Raw genomic sequence first — 18,014 nt, 5'->3', positions numbered from 1 at the left:
CAGTCGTATAAAGAACTTCCAACATTATCGCAAATCCGCAACCTTACCTTAGTGGATGGACCTCGGCTGGAGCTGACTCAGCCGGACAGCGTGCGTGCCCGCCCCCAGTTGATCCATCCAACACTTCCCCTCGATGGGATACAGTGCCTACAGACTGCGCTTACTGTGGTCTCCAGGGCTCTTTTACATATCTCTCTCGTCAAACTGAGTTTACTGGCAGTTTTTCCGTCCATCGAAAGCGATTCTTCTTGCGTTGGGGGGCTATCCCCATTGCATCTTCCCCGGATCTCGGATCGGCTCAGAGATAACGATCGCGAACAATAGCGACAAACGCTCGCCACCATGTCTGGCGTTCTCGGCCCAGCCTCCATGCCGAGCACATCTGCTGCTTCATTCGCTAACAACATCAATAATACCATTTCCGCCACTTCCGTCACCTCGTTACTCCCTTCGCCTCGCGATCTATTCACTCTTCCCTTTCGCGCCCTCAACCAAGCAGAGACCTTTGCCTTTAGCACGGTTCCCCGACATATCGCGCGACTAACGGGACTAAATGATATCAGCTTGAGTTTCTGGGGTGGAGAGGCCTCTGCGATCGGAGATACTGGTTTAAGAGGCGACGCTATGGCGGCGGCTGCTGCGAATACGGCGGGCGAAGGGGTTGCCCAGGCTGTTGGGTACGGTGATAACTGGTACGTTGCGGAGTTGATGCAGACAATGCGAAAAGTCGGTGGATTCTTCGGATACTTGACCAGTATATGGTCCTTTGCATGCCTAGTGGAGGTGAGTACTGGCCTGATCTGTTCTGTTCTCCGGGCTTGGCTGACAATCCCAAGGCCTTGATTCTAAACCGAATTACTATCTACGCATCCACTCGGAGACACCTCCGCTTAGGCTGGGAGAGACGACTTGCCCTGCGCATTATCCCTATCGTTCTTTTCGTCACCCAAATCATGTCCTTGTTGCGGGGCATTCGATGCCAATCCTCTCCGATCTTCCCTGAAATGCGGTACGGCAAGCCAGGCAAACCGTTGATTTTTGATTATGCTAGTGGCGGAGGTGTTCTCTATTCGTTGACATCGCGCCTAATGGCTTGGGAGTCCGATGCGCAGGCCTGTAGTGCTGTGAAGATGGGACGTGCCTTTGGCAGTTCGGACGTTCCTTACGGGTCATTCTCTCTGCTATGGCCAGTCTTTCTGCTGCTCTGCCTCAGCCATTTTATTGAAACCCTTTCGTGTGCCCTACAGGGTCGGCCCGTGATGACCGAGACAGGAATGTCGATATTCGAGCATTCTCTTGCCTTTGCCGAAGCTGAGTCCATGATCGGTAAATCAATTGGGCTTGGGCTCTTCGGTCTTGCCAAGCAAAGTCCGTTGGCCGAAGGATCATCAGCAGAAGGTTCAGGTTCTGCTCTTCGGCTTCTCACGAGAGCGCAGGTCCTGGAGCGAATGAACGTCACGCCGGAGCTTCTGCTCATTGTCTTGATCTCGTGCTGCAACAGTATCTCTTCGCACATTCTAGACATCTTTGGCAAGCAGAGCCGCTATCGCCTGTTCAATACTGCCTTTTGGGGTCTCTGCTTCATGATTGCCATGTGCTGGGGCTTGGAAAGTGGCCCACCTGTGAGCACAGAGACAGGAGTTCTCAAATTTCCGACCGTCTGCATTGTCGGTTTCATTCCCCATCTCCTCGTCCTCTTCGGGATTCTCACCTGCCTTGCAATCTACGGCTTGGCGTTGACCATTACCGCTTTCTCTTTATCTATCGAAGATGGCCAACCGGTCTCACTTCGGGAACGGTTCGTGCTTGCTCACGAGAATATGCAGGGCTCCAATCAGATACGAAGCATTCGGGTGAATAGACATGAAGACTTTTATACAACGTTGCTTCGGGTTGGCTACGTCGCTTTGACGGCTGCCAGCGAAGCGGTATTCTTGAATGAAGGCAAAGCAGTCATTGCCAGACAGATGACCTGGCTTGAAAGAGACCGATTGGCCGAGGTTGAAGCCTCCCGAGAGCGGAACTCATCCTACCGTAACTCACCCAATCAGTTCGACGGTCCGCCTTTTGAAGCCGTGGGCTTCGGCAGTTTCGAGTTGCCTGAACAAAGCGCAGTGTGGGAGAGTGGTTACAGTCGCGAAAAGAAATTAGAGAAACCCAAGAATGGATCTCGACAAGTGCGACCTCAAGCTGAACTGGGCGGCGTGGGTGCAGTGCGGGCATCCGTTCGATTATATCATTGCATCTCTTTCTTCCATGCCATCGGCTTGCTCATTCTGCGATGGATAGCGTACGGATTCAGCCGTATTCTTGATCGGCTTGGAATAAATGCTCGACCACTATGGTTAAAGCGCCTGTCAGGGACGCACAAAGATAAGGCAGCTCCCAAGAAGTCTACTCCGTCGGGCCCAGTCGACTTTTGGGTCCTTACAGACGATGGAGAGCTGGAGCTCCCCGAGGACCATGAGTTCGATGTCGAGTTGGAAATGCAGAAGCAAGAGCGATCATACCCAGAAAATTGGGATGCTGCCGATGAGCGTCGACTAGATGAAAAGCTCTATGCTTGGTGGAAAGCAGGAGGATCCTGGGGTAACCAGGATCATACACCCGATTATAGCCCGCCAGTGAATGACGATGATACAACCAGTGTCATATCAATGTCCACATTTGCATCAGAGTCGGAGTGGGAAGATGACCCCTCTGATGGACGTCGCACACCAACTCAGTCGAACCCATACCCCCAATTTTCTCGCGAAACTACTCCTGCCCAGGACCCCTTAATCGATATGAGCACCTTTGCCCGCCTCCTTGACCCTCGCGACCGTGAGAGTAGGGAAGAAGCCCGCATACTCGCCGCACACCTCAGTCCTAGCCAAAACCCCGACCGGATTATGACTCGCAGTCAATATAAGCAACAGGTTGAACAGGATAGATCCCGTGTTCTCTTATCCTCCCGCCTGCATCGTCATGCAGCCACGACACAACCCGGCAGCGAGAGCCGGAAACCCTCGGCTGATGAGGAGACCGAGATGCTTGAGCGGTTGATTCTCTCACGCCGCTCAGAGATGTCTTCTAGCTCGGATCCTAATACATGGGAATCTGGTGCAACAGGCCTGGGTCCAAATGGACCTCCTTGTGTTGTATGCCAGACAAACCCACGGTCTATCATCACCTGGCCTTGCCGTTGTCTATGCATTTGCGAGGACTGTCGTGTTAGCCTCGCCATGAATAATTTCGGCAGCTGCGTGACCTGCAGGCAGGAAGTTGGCGGCTTCATGCGACTATGGGTTCCTTGATAATCGTGTGCATCGCGCTTCGATCTTCGCTCATTCTCGCATAGCTTTTCTTTGCTGCTTATCTCATCCGCTACATTGGTTCTACAAGGTCTTCGCGTTGACAGCGTGTATAATATTGCATCTACGCTTTTGATTTGGTTATGGGTTCACTCTCGGTGTCTACTGGCTCCACATCTGTGGCTATCAAGACTTGCATGTCCTTCTTTCTTGTATAGCTTTGATATTTCATCATATGTAGAATTATGGTTTAATCAAGATTGAATATCGAAACCATTTGTTCAAATTATGAATGTTTCAGCCCAAGCCCTCTCGCAAATGGATAGAATACCCTACATCTTCAAGTTTGAAACCCTGGATAAATTCTTCGCCAGTAGTAACGGTAGATAAATCTAATGTAGAGTAGTGTTTCTTAATGATATCTTGAGTAAAGCGAGGTTCCAGAGAGAAAAAGTGCCCCACCTGGTTAAGTATATCTCGGTGCAGAAACGCGCTACTGTAGTACCCGTCTAATGGTGGGTGGCATGACATCAGTGGCCATGCGGACAACAGGAAATTCCCGGTTGTATTGCAACAAATCTCCTCGGTGCTACAATCTATTTAATGTTAGTTGTACGGCGCTCTCTGCTTGACACTAGAGATTCAACACTCTTCCCGGTTGTCTTCATTCCAGCATCTACCACAACCTCGCATTTTTGACCCCGCATCAGCTTATCTCCACGCCTCTTCGCGCAGATCGCCGACAAGATGTCTGCGTTAAAAGGCTCGTCGAAACTCAAACACTTGCCTCGAGCAGCATCTGGCCCCTTAAAATGTCCATTCGAAGGTCCATCTCTTCTCGCATCGTCTCAATTCAACAAAGGATCGGCTTTCCGGAAAGAGGAGCGAGCGGCTTTCAAGCTACATGGACTACTCCCGCCGAACATTCAGACGTTGGATGAACAGGTTCGCCGTGCTTATCAACAGTACACCAGTCGCGATAATGACCTGGCCAAGAACACTTTCATGGCTAGTATGAAGGCACAAAATGAAGTCCTGTACTACAAGGTCAGTCGGAGGGAAAGTAAAATCTGGAGGAAGTTTTAGCTGATTGAGGAAAATAGCTCTTGCAAACGCACCTCAAGGAGATGTTCAGCGTAATCTACACCCCAACCGAGGGAGACGCTATCCAGAACTACTCTCGGCTCTTCCGAAGGCCCGAGGGTTGCTTTTTGAATATTCGCGATCAAGACTCAATTGAGGAATGTCTGTCCGCCTTTGGCAATGCTGAGGATGTTGATTATATTGTTGTGAGCGACGGGGAAGAGGTACTGTCTTTCCACTAAAATTCCACACGAGAAGAGAACTAAGCGCCTCGATAGATTCTAGGGATTGGAGATCAGGGCGTGGGTGCCATTCTCATCTCTGTCGCCAAACTAGTCATCACCACCCTGTGCGCTGGAATCCATCCTTCACGCCAGCTGCCTGTCGTTCTCGATTGTGGAACAAATGTGAGCGCCCTACAGTGGCCAATGGCCTGAATCAAGACAACGACCCGATGTCTACCCGGACACATTCACCTTCCTCTCTCCCCGAAGATCCCTTGAAACATCTCCCAAGATATCTCAGGCAATATCTCCCCACCCATCTTTGTAATTATGACTGATGAGACGATATTAAAGATTTGTTGGAGTTTCAATCTTACGGAACCCCATTGCATACCCTACCTGCTCCCTAAGTTCGGACCTTATTGTTCGGATGACTAACGATCTCATAGAATGAGGACTTACTTCAAGACGATCTTTACCTGGGTTTACGAGAGCATCGTGTGCGAGGCAAAGAATATGACGATTTCGTGGACAAATTTGTTCAGATTGCTCGCAAGCGCTTTCCCAATGCCTACATTCATTTGTGAGAATGCTCCCTTAATATTTTCCTCCTCGCCAGCTTCGACTAATAAACTTAGTGAGGACTTTGGACTTCAGAATGCTAGAAGAATACTGGACAAGTATCAGTCAAAAATACCCTGCTTCAACGATGATATTCAAGGCACTGGGTGCGTCACTTTAGCTGCCATGTTGGCGGGTCTACACGTCAGTGATGTGAAGATTGACGACGTCCGTGTGGTGGTTTTCGGCTCAGGAACTGCTGGCACCGGTATTGCGGATCAAATTGCGGATACCATTGTAACCCAGACGCACAAATCTAAGGAGGAAGCATCCAAGCAGATATGGTACGTTGCCTTCCTCAAGTGGCATCTTGGACAATTAGCCCATCACTATGAGGGAGGATCAAATTTTAGATCCTTCCTTTCTAGCTCGTGGTGCCAATATTTTTGGACACTGCAAAATGGACTATGGCCCAATTTAAGACGCTGTCGACGAGCTTCGAACGATTTCTAAAATAATATTCTTTCCTAGGTGTATCGACAAGCCAGGTCTTCTTCTCAAGTCCCACGGCGAAAAACTGACTCCTGCCCAGGTCCCCTTTGCAAGGGACGACAACGAATGGCCAACAGATAAACAACACGACTTGCTTTCCGTCATTCACCAAGTCAAGCCCCACGTCTTAATTGGAACATCTACCAAGCCTAAGGCCTTCACCGAGGAGGTCATTCAAGAAATGGCGAAACATGTCGAACGTCCAATTGTATTCCCACTGAGTAACCCGACACGTCTCCATGAAGCTCAGCCAAAGGATCTTTATGAATGGACCAATGGCAAAGCTCTTGTTGCAACTGGAAGCCCATTTCACCCTGTAGAATATGGGGGAAAGAAATACGATATTGGTAAGTGTGATCTAGCTCAGGATCCTCAGCGCTGAAATTGAACTAACAGCGCTCTACAGCTGAATGCAACAACTCAACCTGCTTCCCAGGTATCGGACTAGGCGCGGTGCTATCACGTAGTCGTCTGGTATCCAAAAAGATGCTTGTTGCAGCCGTTGAAGCATTGAAAGCGAAGTCGCCGGCACTAGAGGGCCCCGAGCGTCCACTTTTGCCCGACGTGGAAGACGTTCGAGAGATCAGCGTGGATATTGCAGCGGGCGTCATCCAGTGTGCTGTGAAGGAGGGCCTTGCTCAAGAAAAAGATATTCCTACGGATGACGATGAATTGAGGGAGTGGATTCGGGCGCAGATGTGGGAAGCTGTGTATCGGCCTCTGAAAAAGGAGTAAAGACCGTGGGGATGTTCTGAAGGTTCCGTTTAGTAATGGAGTGAGCACAATTTGGTCGCTCTTCTTAGAACTTTGGGAGGTGGTATCGACCGCGTAACCTGATCTTTCAGTATTTGGAAGACTATTATGTAGTTTGTATAGTTATCATGAATTTCTGGAAGCATTCCTTGCGGAAGCCTAGTAGACTAGGGGTGGAAACCTCCTACCATCCTACTTCAGCTGTCATCCCGATCTGTTAACAAGCATCACACAGTGACCCGAAAATAAAGAATTTGAATCAACTTCCAAGCATTCAACCGCCTCCCAAAAAAGTGACTGGTCGGATTCGTGCTGAGTAATATGCGCATGCTGCCCCGAGAGCCTGGCAAGTTTACCTTGGAAGGACACTGATGCTAGACAATAACAAGGGCATCTTGGGAGTAACCTTGAGGCTAACCACCATCTTCTCAAAAATGCGACAATTTTCAAGATGTTTCAATCGATCAACGAAGTCATTATCCAGGAGGACGTCTTCTTTGGGTAGTTCTGATCTGTTCGAGTACACTTTTGGACGCTTTTTGTGAGTCGTGGCGGGTAGCTGAACGCGTCATTTGTGATAAACTGATTTGCTACATTAAAACAGATTTAACGAAGAGCTGCACCGCGCCGAACGGCGCATCCAATTCGACGTGGGTGCTCTTGCAAGGGCCACCTGCCATTCTGTCGGCCGCTGCATCAATAGCGTGGCCTCGATCACAAAACTCGCCTAGGGGGACTTTAACCGTGTCTTGAAAATCACCTTCAATGATGGATCTGCAGTTCTCGCAAGGCTGCCTTACAAGACGACTGTCCCTAAATATCATACAGTGGCAAGTGAAGCTGCCACGCTCGTACTTCTGCGAGCTTATGGGGTCCCGGTTCCTAAAGTCCTTGCGTATTCTCTAGATCAGACAAACCCCGTTGGAAATGAATACGTTATATTTGAAAGACTTGAAGGGACGCCCCTAAGCGACCAGCGGTTCTCTATGGATACCAAAACCCGAGTCAATATAATGAGACAGATTGCTGATGTGGAGAGGCGATTTATGAGTATCCACTTCCTAGTGAACGGAAGTCTTTATTACCGACGTGATCTTGATAGCTCACAACGCGTTATTCTAGTGTTGAATGATATTGTCGTTAGCCTAGCTGCATAATATATCGTAGTTCTTCTAGACCGTATCAAGAAGTTCCAACTTCCTTCAACAACAAGAATTGCCAAATTTTGGCCGAGGAAGGTTAGAAACATATGCTGTGACTTCGTCTATATCCCTCGTACAATCAACAAGTCGGCCTTCAAGCACCTTGCCCTTCCCAGAGCACAGGTAAACACAAGTCCATGCGGCAAGCTCTGCCTTAAAGTCTGGGTGGGACTTGGCGAGGTTTGCCATCATCTCGATCACAGAAGGTGCTTCCTCTTTGGTCTTTTCCGGGAAAGCTGTATCATGGAGAGAAGTCTTGACCTCTCCTGGATGGATCGAAAATACTGAAATTCCGTTTGAAGGGAAGCCAAGCGTGTCCCGTTGCAATGCATTAAGCTCCGCTTGCAGAACGCCAGCAAATCGCGTAATCGCTGTCTTGGCGCAACTATACGCCGCTGCCCAAGGCAAATCGGCTGCTGCCGCGCGGGACGATGTGAAGATAATGATACCAGAATTGCGGTTTTGCATCGAAGGAAGGATAATTCGCGTCAATTCGGTAGGCGATTTCACCATGACTTCCATCTGGCGCCACCATTCGTCTGAGTCTGTCATGTGGAATGGCATAAAGGTGTTTGTGCCAGCATTGCAAATAAGAATGTCGATTTCACCGAGTTTCTCAACTACCTGAACAAAATGCGCGTGAGTCAAGGCCGTACGAGCTCAGGTATGGGATTATAAATCGTGCGTGTTTTACCTCTTCGACAAGACGAACTAGATCTTCGCGGACGCAGACGTCCGCTACCACGCCAATGCACTTTCGTCCAAGCTTTGCCACGTCGCGCGTGGTATCTTGAACTTCCTTCTGTGTTCTCCCAGAAACAGCAACAGCCGCACCAGAGCTTGCCAGAGCCAGCGCGATTTCACGTCCGATGCCCCTCCCTGATCCGGTAACCAATGCGACTTTCCCTTCCAAGGAGCCCACAAACAGGCCTGGGTCGATCGCCAGGTATACACCGGTGCGGAGAGTAAACTCTGGCTTGACGTTGTCCGTCATGGTAAGATAGGTGGTCGGAATGGTATAATTAAAATATTCATCCGAGCCTAGGTGGAGATTACCTGAGAGTCGACTATCTTATACTCTCAACCAGTATGGAGGGGTATGGAGGAGCCGAGCTAATTCTCCAGCACAGCGGAATAGCCGAAGTGGACCGCATCGGTTCTACCAGATTGTGAATAACCATTAAATCATTCAATTCCCGCTGATTTTCCAGGAATTGTTGTCAGACAGCGGACGGTCATTTACGCGCAAACCTAGATTTCTACCAAATCGACCATGGCATTCGAGATCTACATCCCCTTATCCCTCACCTTCCAAGACTATATTGGAGTTTCCCAATGCGCTCGAACGCTAGCTGATGGCTACGATCGAAAGGTAAGCATTACCAATACTCTGTACTCTTGACAACCGTCACTCATTCAAAATTATCACTAGGACAAATCCCGCGTGAGAGCCTCTCTAGCTCCTACCATAATTGTCGATTATAGCAAAGTTGTTCCACAGTGGGGTCGCAAAATCTTTGCCGCGGATGTATTTGTCGAGGAGTGGCTGGGACCGGCGCACCTCGGAGTTAAGGCATTAGCAACGCAGCATCTACTCGGAGCACCCTATTTCAAATCCGTCACGGCCGAGAAGATCGTGGTCGAGTGGCAGCAACTAGCGAGCCATGGACGCCGAATCGAGGGAGAGGACTTTGCTCATCCGATGTGCAGGATTGGGGAGAGCTCAGATGGAAGGAGCTGGATGCAACAGACCTTTGTGAGAGTAGATGGGCAGTGGCGCATTTGTGAGATTCGACCCGAGGTTCTGTATCATACTGGTGATTTCTTGAACGTCGGACGACCGGATGGGGTGTGAAATGCCCGAGTTGGGCTTGTTATTTGTTAGGGAAAGACCATTTCGATTCTACTTGGTAGCTATTGGGTTAGATCATAACATCTGATTTTCGGGTTGGCAGGAATTTCCGCAAGTCTTTGTATCATTCAATGTTCTCATTCAACCATTTGAATCCTGATTTATAATCCCCCAATCATCGGAGCTCCATGAATTCGGCTTTTCCGAGTTCGACTCTTTCGGTGTAGGAACGGATGCTCCTTTCCCCATACCCACACCCCCGCACCTCGGGGATTAGACCCGAGGCAATTAGCAATTCTGATTTGTTAAAGCGATCTCCACCGGAGGGGTCAAGCTTGTGGGACTTGCCGATCGGATCTTCCAGGGATGCTTGCTTGTTCGGAGAAGAGCACGGGACCAAAAAGGTCAGCTCCAGCTTCCCCCGCATTTCTACTTCCATAACATATGATAGAAGACCTCCACGGCTTTTCCGAGTATGCATTACGGTGGCGGCTCACCAGACCCCGTGCTCCAGTAGCTCTTTCGTTTGCTTTGAGCGCCACTTTGAATCCTTCGAATCATGGCCGGCGGGAAATCCGCAATGTGATCTCCATAAATAAGCGACAGGGATGTTGATTCCAAGCCCGTTGCCGACGCTCTTCTATAGAACACTTGTCGACTCGCATAATGGACATCTCGCAAGAAGCCAAAGACGGTGAAACTGGGGTGTCTCAATTAGAGTATGGCATGACTGAAAAGGATGCACCTCCAGTGCAGCATGAGGATGAACCCCAAACTCCTTACCAGCTTGGTTGGCGGACCATACTGGCAGTCCTCACTTTGTCCATGGCCAATGTTTGTGCGGCATTGTCCAATACGGTACGTCGATTTGAATTCGTCTCCTTGCATTCAATATGAACTAATCCACGGGCTTTCAAAACGTTAGACAAACACAACGATCAAATTTCAGGTAGCCACGGTCGCACGTTCGCCCTCAGATGCTGCTCTCGCTTCGTGGATTGCGAATGGTAATTTCCTGCTCAGTCTTGCTCTGGGTCCGATATTTGTATGACATCAATTGTTTTGGTCTCAATTTCCTCGGCAGCTAACGAACGCAGGGCTCTGTCAGTGATCGCCTGGGCAAGAAATGGTTCCTCGTGGGGGGTGCTTCGCTCGGCATCGTTGGATCTATGGTCTCGGGATCGGCGCACAAGGTCACCGATATTATCGGAGGTAATATCTTGACGGGTATCGCCAATGCTGGCTGTGTAAGTAGAGATATTTAAGTGAACAGAGAACAACTCCAGTCCATGTGATGCTAAACATACAACAGATCGTTTCCATATCCTGCATCCAAGAAATCTTACCGAACAAGCTTCGTCCATGGGCAATGGGTGTCTCTCAAGCCATGGCGAGCGCCTTTGTGATCCTCGGAACATTCATAGCGGCTGCATTTGTGCAACACAATATAGGGGGTGCTGGAGGATGGCGCTGGGCTTACTACTTCAACGGAATCATCTATGGTTTCACTGCAGTCGCAATAGGGCTCACCTATTTCCCGCCGCGTCCTGTTCTTGGTCGACACCGCGCGCTCAAGGACATCATGACCAAGGTAGACTTCATCGGTATTTTCTTAATGGCAGGATCGTTTACCTCGCTGATTATCGGTCTCACCTGGGGCGGTACCACATACCCATGGAACTCGGGACGGATCATTGCTACGTTAACTATGGGATGCGTCGGCCTTCTTTTGTTCGGGTTGTATGAAGCATTCGTCGTGAGAGAGGGTATTCTCGACCGTCGCCTGTTTTCCGAGTCGATGAATTTCCCTATCTTGCTGTTCGTGTGTACAATTGATGGGATCCTGCTCCTCGGTGTGAATGTGGCTCTGTCACAGGAGATCTTTGATTTGTTCACTGAAGATGCAGTCAGCATTGCGGTGATGCTGACTCCATACCTGGCCCTGTCAACCTTTGGTTGTATCCCGGCAGGGTGGATCATGGCGTCTACCAAGTCTTATAAGACCCTACTGGTTGCTGCTTTGCTCTGGTGTTCACTGTTTACAGGTATGCTCTCCTTTGTTAGTCGGTATTCGGTATACATATCTAACGAAAGCCTCATCTAAACAGGATTGATGGGCCTCGTCAATGCCGAGAGGAAGAGCTGGGCATACGCCTTCTCTGCATTATTCGGGGCTGGTACGGCCGTCACGACAACCATTCCAGGTAGGATTTTGACTTTCATCTCGCCCTATATGACCATTCTAATTAGTTATTGTTTACAGTGACCGCTCTTGCACTCTCCATTCCCTCCTACTTAATCGGCACAGCCGCCACCGTTTCAATGTCCTGCCGAGCCCTCGGAGGCATTGTGGGCATTACCATCTTCACGGCTATCTACAACAACAAGTATGCCTCGTTTGTCGGACCCGAGATCGCGAATAACTCCGAAGCCCCAGTTCAAAAGGTGGACAGTGCTAGGGCTTGGAAATACATGTGGATTACTCTTGCTTGCTTGATTGCCGCGAATGGCGTTGCCGCTTGCTTCTTGAAGAGTGTGAAGCGTATGATGAATGAGCATGTCGAGTCTGCCTTGGAGCATAACAATGTTAGGGAGAAGCAACTTGAATAGGGGCTGAATGGGGACATCTCGGCAGAATAGGTAATGGAGAGGTGCGCTGAACGTGATACTTAGACGTTTGGTTATTCCCTTGAGTAATAGTTAATTCGTACCTTGAATGTATACATACCACCGAGTTCACTTGACGTTTTGCCTCTGGTGATCTGGGGATTGGGAACAAAAGAAAAAGGCTTGATGTCATAGGAACTATATTAGGAACTATATCAGGCAGCTTCATTTGAGGCCCAATTGCCAACTTTAAAAATATTGTAGGACTACTCCAGAGTCGGAGTAGTATTGAGTGATTCCTACCTTCCCCCGCCCAGTCTCACTGAAGAGATACCAAGAACTTCCATTCGTGATATGGATCCGAGTTATAAATCAAGATTTTGGGCGTCCGATTCTAAACAAAGCCGCTGTGGCGCAATCGGTAGCGCGCTTGACGTATGTGTCGATTGGCACCCATACCTGGCCATATAGCTAATTTCCTCTCAGTTCTACTATACAGTTGATATCATGAGGCTCGGGGTTCGAGCCCCCGCAGTGGCTCTACCTTTTTTGCTCTTATAATTATGTTCCGGTAGAACAGACCATGGACACTTTTTGTGGAGACAGGTTCGAATCCCGTGAAGTTCACCATAGTCATGTAACAAAAGACACGCTTATGCATGAAATGAAGTGACCGAATTAGTGCAAAGAGATCTACCTATTAAGGAGAACATATGGCCACAAGTCACATCTGGTTCTATAGAGATGCGCTGACCAGGTTCCTATGTAGCGATTTTCCTAGCGACTAATTAGGCTCGTTGGACCACCTGCCAGGACATTGTACACTGTTACGTCTCTAAACTCTATCAGACACTGAGAAAACGCTCTCTATCTGAAACACCACTGTTATCATCACTAGTATGCTTAACCCTCCGATAGAAGATGAATAACTATGTCTTTCAGGTGATGAATCAGCTGTGGGTGATGCGTCTGATCTCACAATATTAGACTGTCTCACTGAGATCTCAGCACGTCAGAGCGACCAATTTAAGCTAGATCGAACGTATCAATTGCCTTATGCGGCTAGAGCTTGGGGCAGCCGCTTGTGGGACCGTGCACCAATCAGACGATACTCGAAACTTGCCTTAAATGGAATGAACCCAGATAGTGAATACAGAGATTGAGTCACAATTTCTGATCGTAAAATTCATTGTAATGACTGCATGATGAGCTTTGTGGGTTAAAAAAACCCTCGTACACGACATGATGTACTGTTTCTAATTCGGTCGGGTAGTCAGGCTGATTAATGACGCAAAGGATGTTGCGTCCCGTATGTGTGGCTATGTCCTAGGGGAAGTCGAAACGCTTTCTTGATACGGAACGCAAAGAAAATCTTCGATTTAATGTGGTGAAGCTGAGATGAAATCATTTATATAGTAACAAGTGCCAGTAAAGGCTTTTCGAGCATCCTGAGAAGACAAGACTTATTACAACAGTCGGTACAATCCTTTTCACTCCTGACATCGGCGATACAGACAATACAACATGGGCCTACTTCGTGATGCTATCGGCTCAGCCCTTGGGGGTAGTCAGGTGAACAATGGCTTATCTGGACCGAGACTACCTTTTCGAAATGGCAAAAATCGCCAAACAGGTTGCTTCCCATCTTCTGTCAGCCAGCAGTCGCCATGTTCGGGTCAAAGAGATGGATATTACGCGAACGAGAGCAACGAAGGAAGCAGTCCTGTGACCATGTGTTCAGCTTCAGAGCCTAGGTACCTCTATGAACAGATACAACAAAGGGAGGCCACTGCTTGGCACCGGTACTCGGATGAGCCTCCTTGTTATGACGATTCTAAGCGCTGGGGTGGAAACCAAGAGGGATTCCATGACGAACGGCCTCGGAATATGAGGCAAAGCTATGGCCTTAAGAAACCCGACGAGATCAATTGCCGCCCAGTGGCCCTACCTCAGATTGGCTATGGAGACGAGCAACCCTTCCTCCGAGGATATTCGAGCGACCTCGGCCGATATGGTATCTCCGAGCTGGAGTTCATCAAATTAGTAGACACCATTAATGTTGCCATCATCCCGAATCCGGAGAACCAGATCTTTCAAAAAGGAGCGAGTATTGCTGGTTGGTTCGTGTAAGTCTTTGTTGTTGACCTACTCCTGGTTATCTCTACACATGCTGAGACATTATTTTGCAGACCTGGCGCTGCCGGGATTGGTCTCACTCTAGGGCAGATTGGGGTGGGACTTGGCACGTCGCTCGGCCACGCATCAGCAATCTCTCGAGTCCTGTCGAGCGCAAATCTACAAGTCTTTCTGCCAAGGGGGCTAGAAATCTGGTAAGCTCCATTTCACAGTGCCCTCTATCCATAATATTGACTGAACATCATTCAGCATTGGAAAGACGCAGGATGTTGAGGCGACGGTCGGCCTCAACGCGTTTCCATATCAACAACAGAATACATATGGTCTAGCGCCGCAGCAACGGCAAATGCTTTTCGGCAACCGTCTTGCTCCTCTCTCTAGAGTATTGCCTTCGCTGCAGCAGAGTGGTCGCAACGATCCAGTTGCCATGCTTGGCCGGAGCCTCGCCAGTCGAACGAATCAAAAAAAGATGGAAAAGGCGGAGAAGGACATGGCCAAAGGTAAGAATAAGAGTATTGACGCCCTCGAAGCAGGAATTCAATGGGTAAGTCTTTCCGCGAATATACGTTATGGTTTGGAAAACGCTTACATATCACGTTGCAGCTCATTGTCAGACAAGCCTCTCCAGAGGCGCTAGCGTACTGGAGGCAGTCAGACCCTAGCCAGGCGCAGGCTTGAGCGAGGCTAGGCGGAAATCCCAGATTTAGCGGTCCATGATTCAGAGGCTAATCCGCTGGGGCCTAAATTCTCTCCCACAACTAGCAGATCTATCCGGCTGAGTGTACCTTATACAAACAGATTTTCAGTCATGATCGACAAGGTCACTTCTCACCTGGAGAGTTTCTCAATATGCTGGAGCCTCTGAAGGAACTGAGCCCCGGTGGCGGCGCTTATCTTAACGAAGCGCATTACTTGGAGCCTCAATGGCAGCAAACCTACTTTGGCTCGTTCTATGAGAGACTGCTAGAGGTCAAGAACAAATACGATCCCACTCACCTATTTGACTGTTACAAGTGTGTTGGATGGAGGGGCGAGGCAGAGTGAGTCAATTCCCAATTCAGTTTACAGCTTCCACTCAGCCAGGTCTAATCTTTGTTCAGTCCCTTCTATTCCTGCTATTCCTAGTGTTCAAGAGGCATTTGATGCCTATGCTAAGATAACCATATGCTTGCGATGGATTTTCCCCTTTCGAGGTTTCAATGTCTGCTTACTTGGCCTCAGATCTGATGGAGATTAACGCCATATGGAGGTTCCTGATTCCCGGTTATCTCCAGGACCAGCCCTTGGTTGCTTTGTTGGCCTATTTAGGTCTTGCTTCCTGGTTCTGTCGTGAGAGACAATCGAACTTCCTTTTCTGTCTCCTTGCTCTTAGCAATTCTAACGCAATCAGCTTGTATGACATAGAATCCGAAATGTTTCAAGTCCGATGTATCAGATATTCATGCTTTCAGGAGAAATTTGAACATATTCCTTATAGTGAGAATACATCATTTCCGATTATCTACATCCTGATCGTTTTGTATATGCATTTGTAGTTTCTGGCGGTACCTAGTAGAGTGGCTCTAGTAAGGTCCCTCGAATCCTTTGTTACATGCCCAGAGACTGTTATGAACCGATCGAGATGCATAAAAACGGCTGGTTCATTTGGGGAGGTCTCTCTGGTCTCTCGGACTATTAAACAGGTCATCTGAATCATAATGTATGCTCATACTCGCTTCCTGCTTACTGCAGAGAGGTCAGAAGTCGAATTGACGGCAACCTGCTGGTTGCTTTGATCGCCGGGCGTGGGGTCGTCGTACAAGACGCTATCGCGTTTTAGTATAATATTTCTATAGTATACTCGCTAGATTGTGATCCGTACTTTAGCATAAACTACCTATTTATGATTCGATATTGCTGGATTCTTCATCGACAGCGAGGGAGCTATCTTTTTCTACTACGGGTATTGATGCGCAACATAGTGTCATATAACTGATAGAGCTTAGATAGCGGGCCCTGCTCGTTCCTTAGAAGAATCCAAAATTTATGATCTTATCATACACCACTTCCCTCTCGCAGATAACTTGATTAGTAGGGCTCACAACTATCCGGCTTCTGTGTCTGCTACTAAAAAAGCATGATACCAAACCTCCGTACGGCACCTATATGGAAACGAAGCTAGATTGGGTCTACGGATATTGAATGATTAACTTAGGGGTCCTTTCGTGTGACCTCCCTCGTTCTGGAGCTACCCCATATATCTAGTATCAGCCTTTGCTCCATGTGAAAGATCATGAATCAAAGCCCCAACCGGTTGTGAGAAATTGGCATTACGATGGGGTGGATGTAACTCTACCTGGTACAATACTTCTGGTGCGGGGTATTTACACACGTATTGATGCGTGTCTCACCTACCACTCGTATTGATTGGCCGTGGGAGAGAGCATGGACGATAACCTAAGACCTCAAGAGATAGAAGAGGTGCTATGTCTTAGACTCAAGGCCTCCAGGATTTACTCCATTACATCAGAGATACTTGTTATAGTCCGAACAGCAGACTATATTAAGACCGCCAATTCCCTCCTTTCCGGGGAAGCGAACAGATAATCCAAGCATCCTTTGCAAGCGGAAAGCAAAACAATAACCATGAAGACTTCGCTGATTGCATTTAGTGCCATCCTCGGCTTGGTTTCTGCCCAGAATGCCATTGTCCACAACCACTGTGCCACCACCGTCTATATACAGTCGTTCCCGTACGATGGTAGCGCCCCCGGCCCTCTCACCACGGTTCCTCAGGGGGGAACTTTTTCCGAAACATTTAGAGCATCCGGTTCGGTACGATACTTCGTTATATTAGTTTTCGCAACGCCCTATAAGAAATGGAAACTGACCGGAAATGACATGTACAGACCGTCAAGATCGCCAAGACAAAGACGCTAGACACCCCTCTTTTCTTTGGCTATTCGTTCTCGTCTAACCCGGACTACGCTTACTGTGAGTACAAAAACCTACCTACCAGCTACGAATATTTGAATAACTGTATTCTTCGTTAAGATGAATTCAGCACGGAATGGGGCAACCCCTTCGCAGCGAATCCCAACTCGCTCAGTCCCGGGGACGGCTGTGAAGCCTTCGACTGTGCGGCCAATGATGCCGCCTGCTACAGTACCCCGGCGCACAAGAAGGTCTATGGGTGCCCTCAGCCAGTCGACCTAACGGCAGACCTTTGTCAGTGACTGCGTTGCCTACATTCTGCAGTGTGCTGAGGTCACGGGGATAACTGTTCGTTTCTTGTCTGTGTTTCAATCTATCGTAGCTCATGTCAAGAGTTATCATGTGTGAGAACGAGACAGATACTTGTCATGACATGGATGTTAAGTGAGAACTCATGAATAAGCATCATGAACGAAACATTTTACATAACCACGACGCTAGTACAGTCATTCTAGAAATTACCTTGACCACTAGAGGCCGAAAAAGTCTCGACATATATTACATTTCTTACAACTTGAATAAAATCCCTAAAAAAACATAACTAACTAGTTAACCTATATTACCTGGTTAGTCGGCTATCACCGACGACTTGGGCACCTATGTCACTACTTATTAGTCCGTTTAATTTGACAAAAGTCCCATCCTAGCTCTCTCTCTCTCTCTATGACTTCTAGCCGAATTCTCTACTTCTCTGTAATCTACTCAGAATAAGATTTCTGCTTATTTCATCAATCTGCTTCTTATACCACCGAAGAATTATTACTTATTAAATAGATTA

General features: G+C 48.4%; 8 protein-coding genes across 8 annotated transcripts; 7 read left to right on the top strand and 1 right to left on the bottom strand.

Moving 5' to 3' along the window:
* Nucleotides 1-342: 342 nt before the first annotated feature.
* N7458_004565 (putative ubiquitin-protein ligase (Asi3)) lies at nt 343-3,296 on the top strand (the record flags this gene model as incomplete). Its single annotated transcript, XM_056907947.1, has 2 exons — nt 343-783; nt 837-3,296. 2 exons carry the CDS (start codon nt 343-345, stop codon nt 3,294-3,296), a joined length of 2,901 nt encoding a protein of 966 aa, XP_056766565.1.
* Nucleotides 3,297-4,040: 744 nt separating this feature from the next.
* On the top strand, nt 4,041-6,448 carry N7458_004564 (NAD-dependent malic enzyme; the record flags this gene model as incomplete). Its single annotated transcript, XM_056907946.1, has 7 exons — nt 4,041-4,340; nt 4,397-4,600; nt 4,655-4,783; nt 5,050-5,183; nt 5,239-5,505; nt 5,693-6,060; nt 6,120-6,448. The coding sequence occupies 7 exons, from the start codon at nt 4,041-4,043 to the stop codon at nt 6,446-6,448; spliced, it is 1,731 nt and encodes a 576-aa protein (XP_056766564.1).
* Nucleotides 6,449-6,837: 389 nt separating this feature from the next.
* On the top strand, nt 6,838-7,623 carry N7458_004563 (kinase-like protein; the record flags this gene model as incomplete). Its single annotated transcript, XM_056907945.1, has 3 exons — nt 6,838-7,007; nt 7,071-7,170; nt 7,198-7,623. The coding sequence occupies 3 exons, from the start codon at nt 6,838-6,840 to the stop codon at nt 7,621-7,623; spliced, it is 696 nt and encodes a 231-aa protein (XP_056766563.1).
* Nucleotides 7,624-7,668: 45 nt separating this feature from the next.
* Nucleotides 7,669-8,662, bottom strand: N7458_004562 (SDR family NAD(P)-dependent oxidoreductase; the record flags this gene model as incomplete). The annotated part of the gene is made up of 2 exons (XM_056907944.1): nt 7,669-8,292; nt 8,363-8,662. 2 exons carry the CDS (start codon nt 8,660-8,662, stop codon nt 7,669-7,671), a joined length of 924 nt encoding a protein of 307 aa, XP_056766562.1.
* A 279-nt stretch (nt 8,663-8,941) lies between these two features.
* Nucleotides 8,942-9,523, top strand: N7458_004561 (NTF2-like protein; the record flags this gene model as incomplete). Its single annotated transcript, XM_056907943.1, has 2 exons — nt 8,942-9,040; nt 9,101-9,523. 2 exons carry the CDS (start codon nt 8,942-8,944, stop codon nt 9,521-9,523), a joined length of 522 nt encoding a protein of 173 aa, XP_056766561.1.
* A 663-nt stretch (nt 9,524-10,186) lies between these two features.
* N7458_004560 (MFS general substrate transporter) lies at nt 10,187-12,130 on the top strand (the record flags this gene model as incomplete). The annotated part of the gene is made up of 6 exons (XM_056907942.1): nt 10,187-10,378; nt 10,446-10,565; nt 10,618-10,767; nt 10,833-11,565; nt 11,629-11,724; nt 11,784-12,130. The coding sequence occupies 6 exons, from the start codon at nt 10,187-10,189 to the stop codon at nt 12,128-12,130; spliced, it is 1,638 nt and encodes a 545-aa protein (XP_056766560.1).
* Nucleotides 12,131-13,858: 1,728 nt separating this feature from the next.
* N7458_004559 (uncharacterized protein) lies at nt 13,859-15,307 on the top strand (the record flags this gene model as incomplete). Its single annotated transcript, XM_056907941.1, has 4 exons — nt 13,859-14,253; nt 14,317-14,457; nt 14,513-14,807; nt 15,062-15,307. The coding sequence occupies 4 exons, from the start codon at nt 13,859-13,861 to the stop codon at nt 15,305-15,307; spliced, it is 1,077 nt and encodes a 358-aa protein (XP_056766559.1).
* A 1,581-nt stretch (nt 15,308-16,888) lies between these two features.
* N7458_004558 (uncharacterized protein) lies at nt 16,889-17,478 on the top strand (the record flags this gene model as incomplete). Its single annotated transcript, XM_056907940.1, has 3 exons — nt 16,889-17,077; nt 17,152-17,236; nt 17,297-17,478. 3 exons carry the CDS (start codon nt 16,889-16,891, stop codon nt 17,476-17,478), a joined length of 456 nt encoding a protein of 151 aa, XP_056766558.1.
* Nucleotides 17,479-18,014: the final 536 nt, after the last annotated feature.

Source organism: Penicillium daleae (assembly GCF_028827525.1).
Source record: "Penicillium daleae strain IBT 16125 chromosome Unknown utg000005l_segment0_segment0, whole genome shotgun sequence".
In the NCBI taxonomy this organism is placed as follows: domain Eukaryota; kingdom Fungi; phylum Ascomycota; class Eurotiomycetes; order Eurotiales; family Aspergillaceae; genus Penicillium; species Penicillium daleae.
This window is presented reverse-complemented; position numbering and strand designations above follow the sequence as displayed.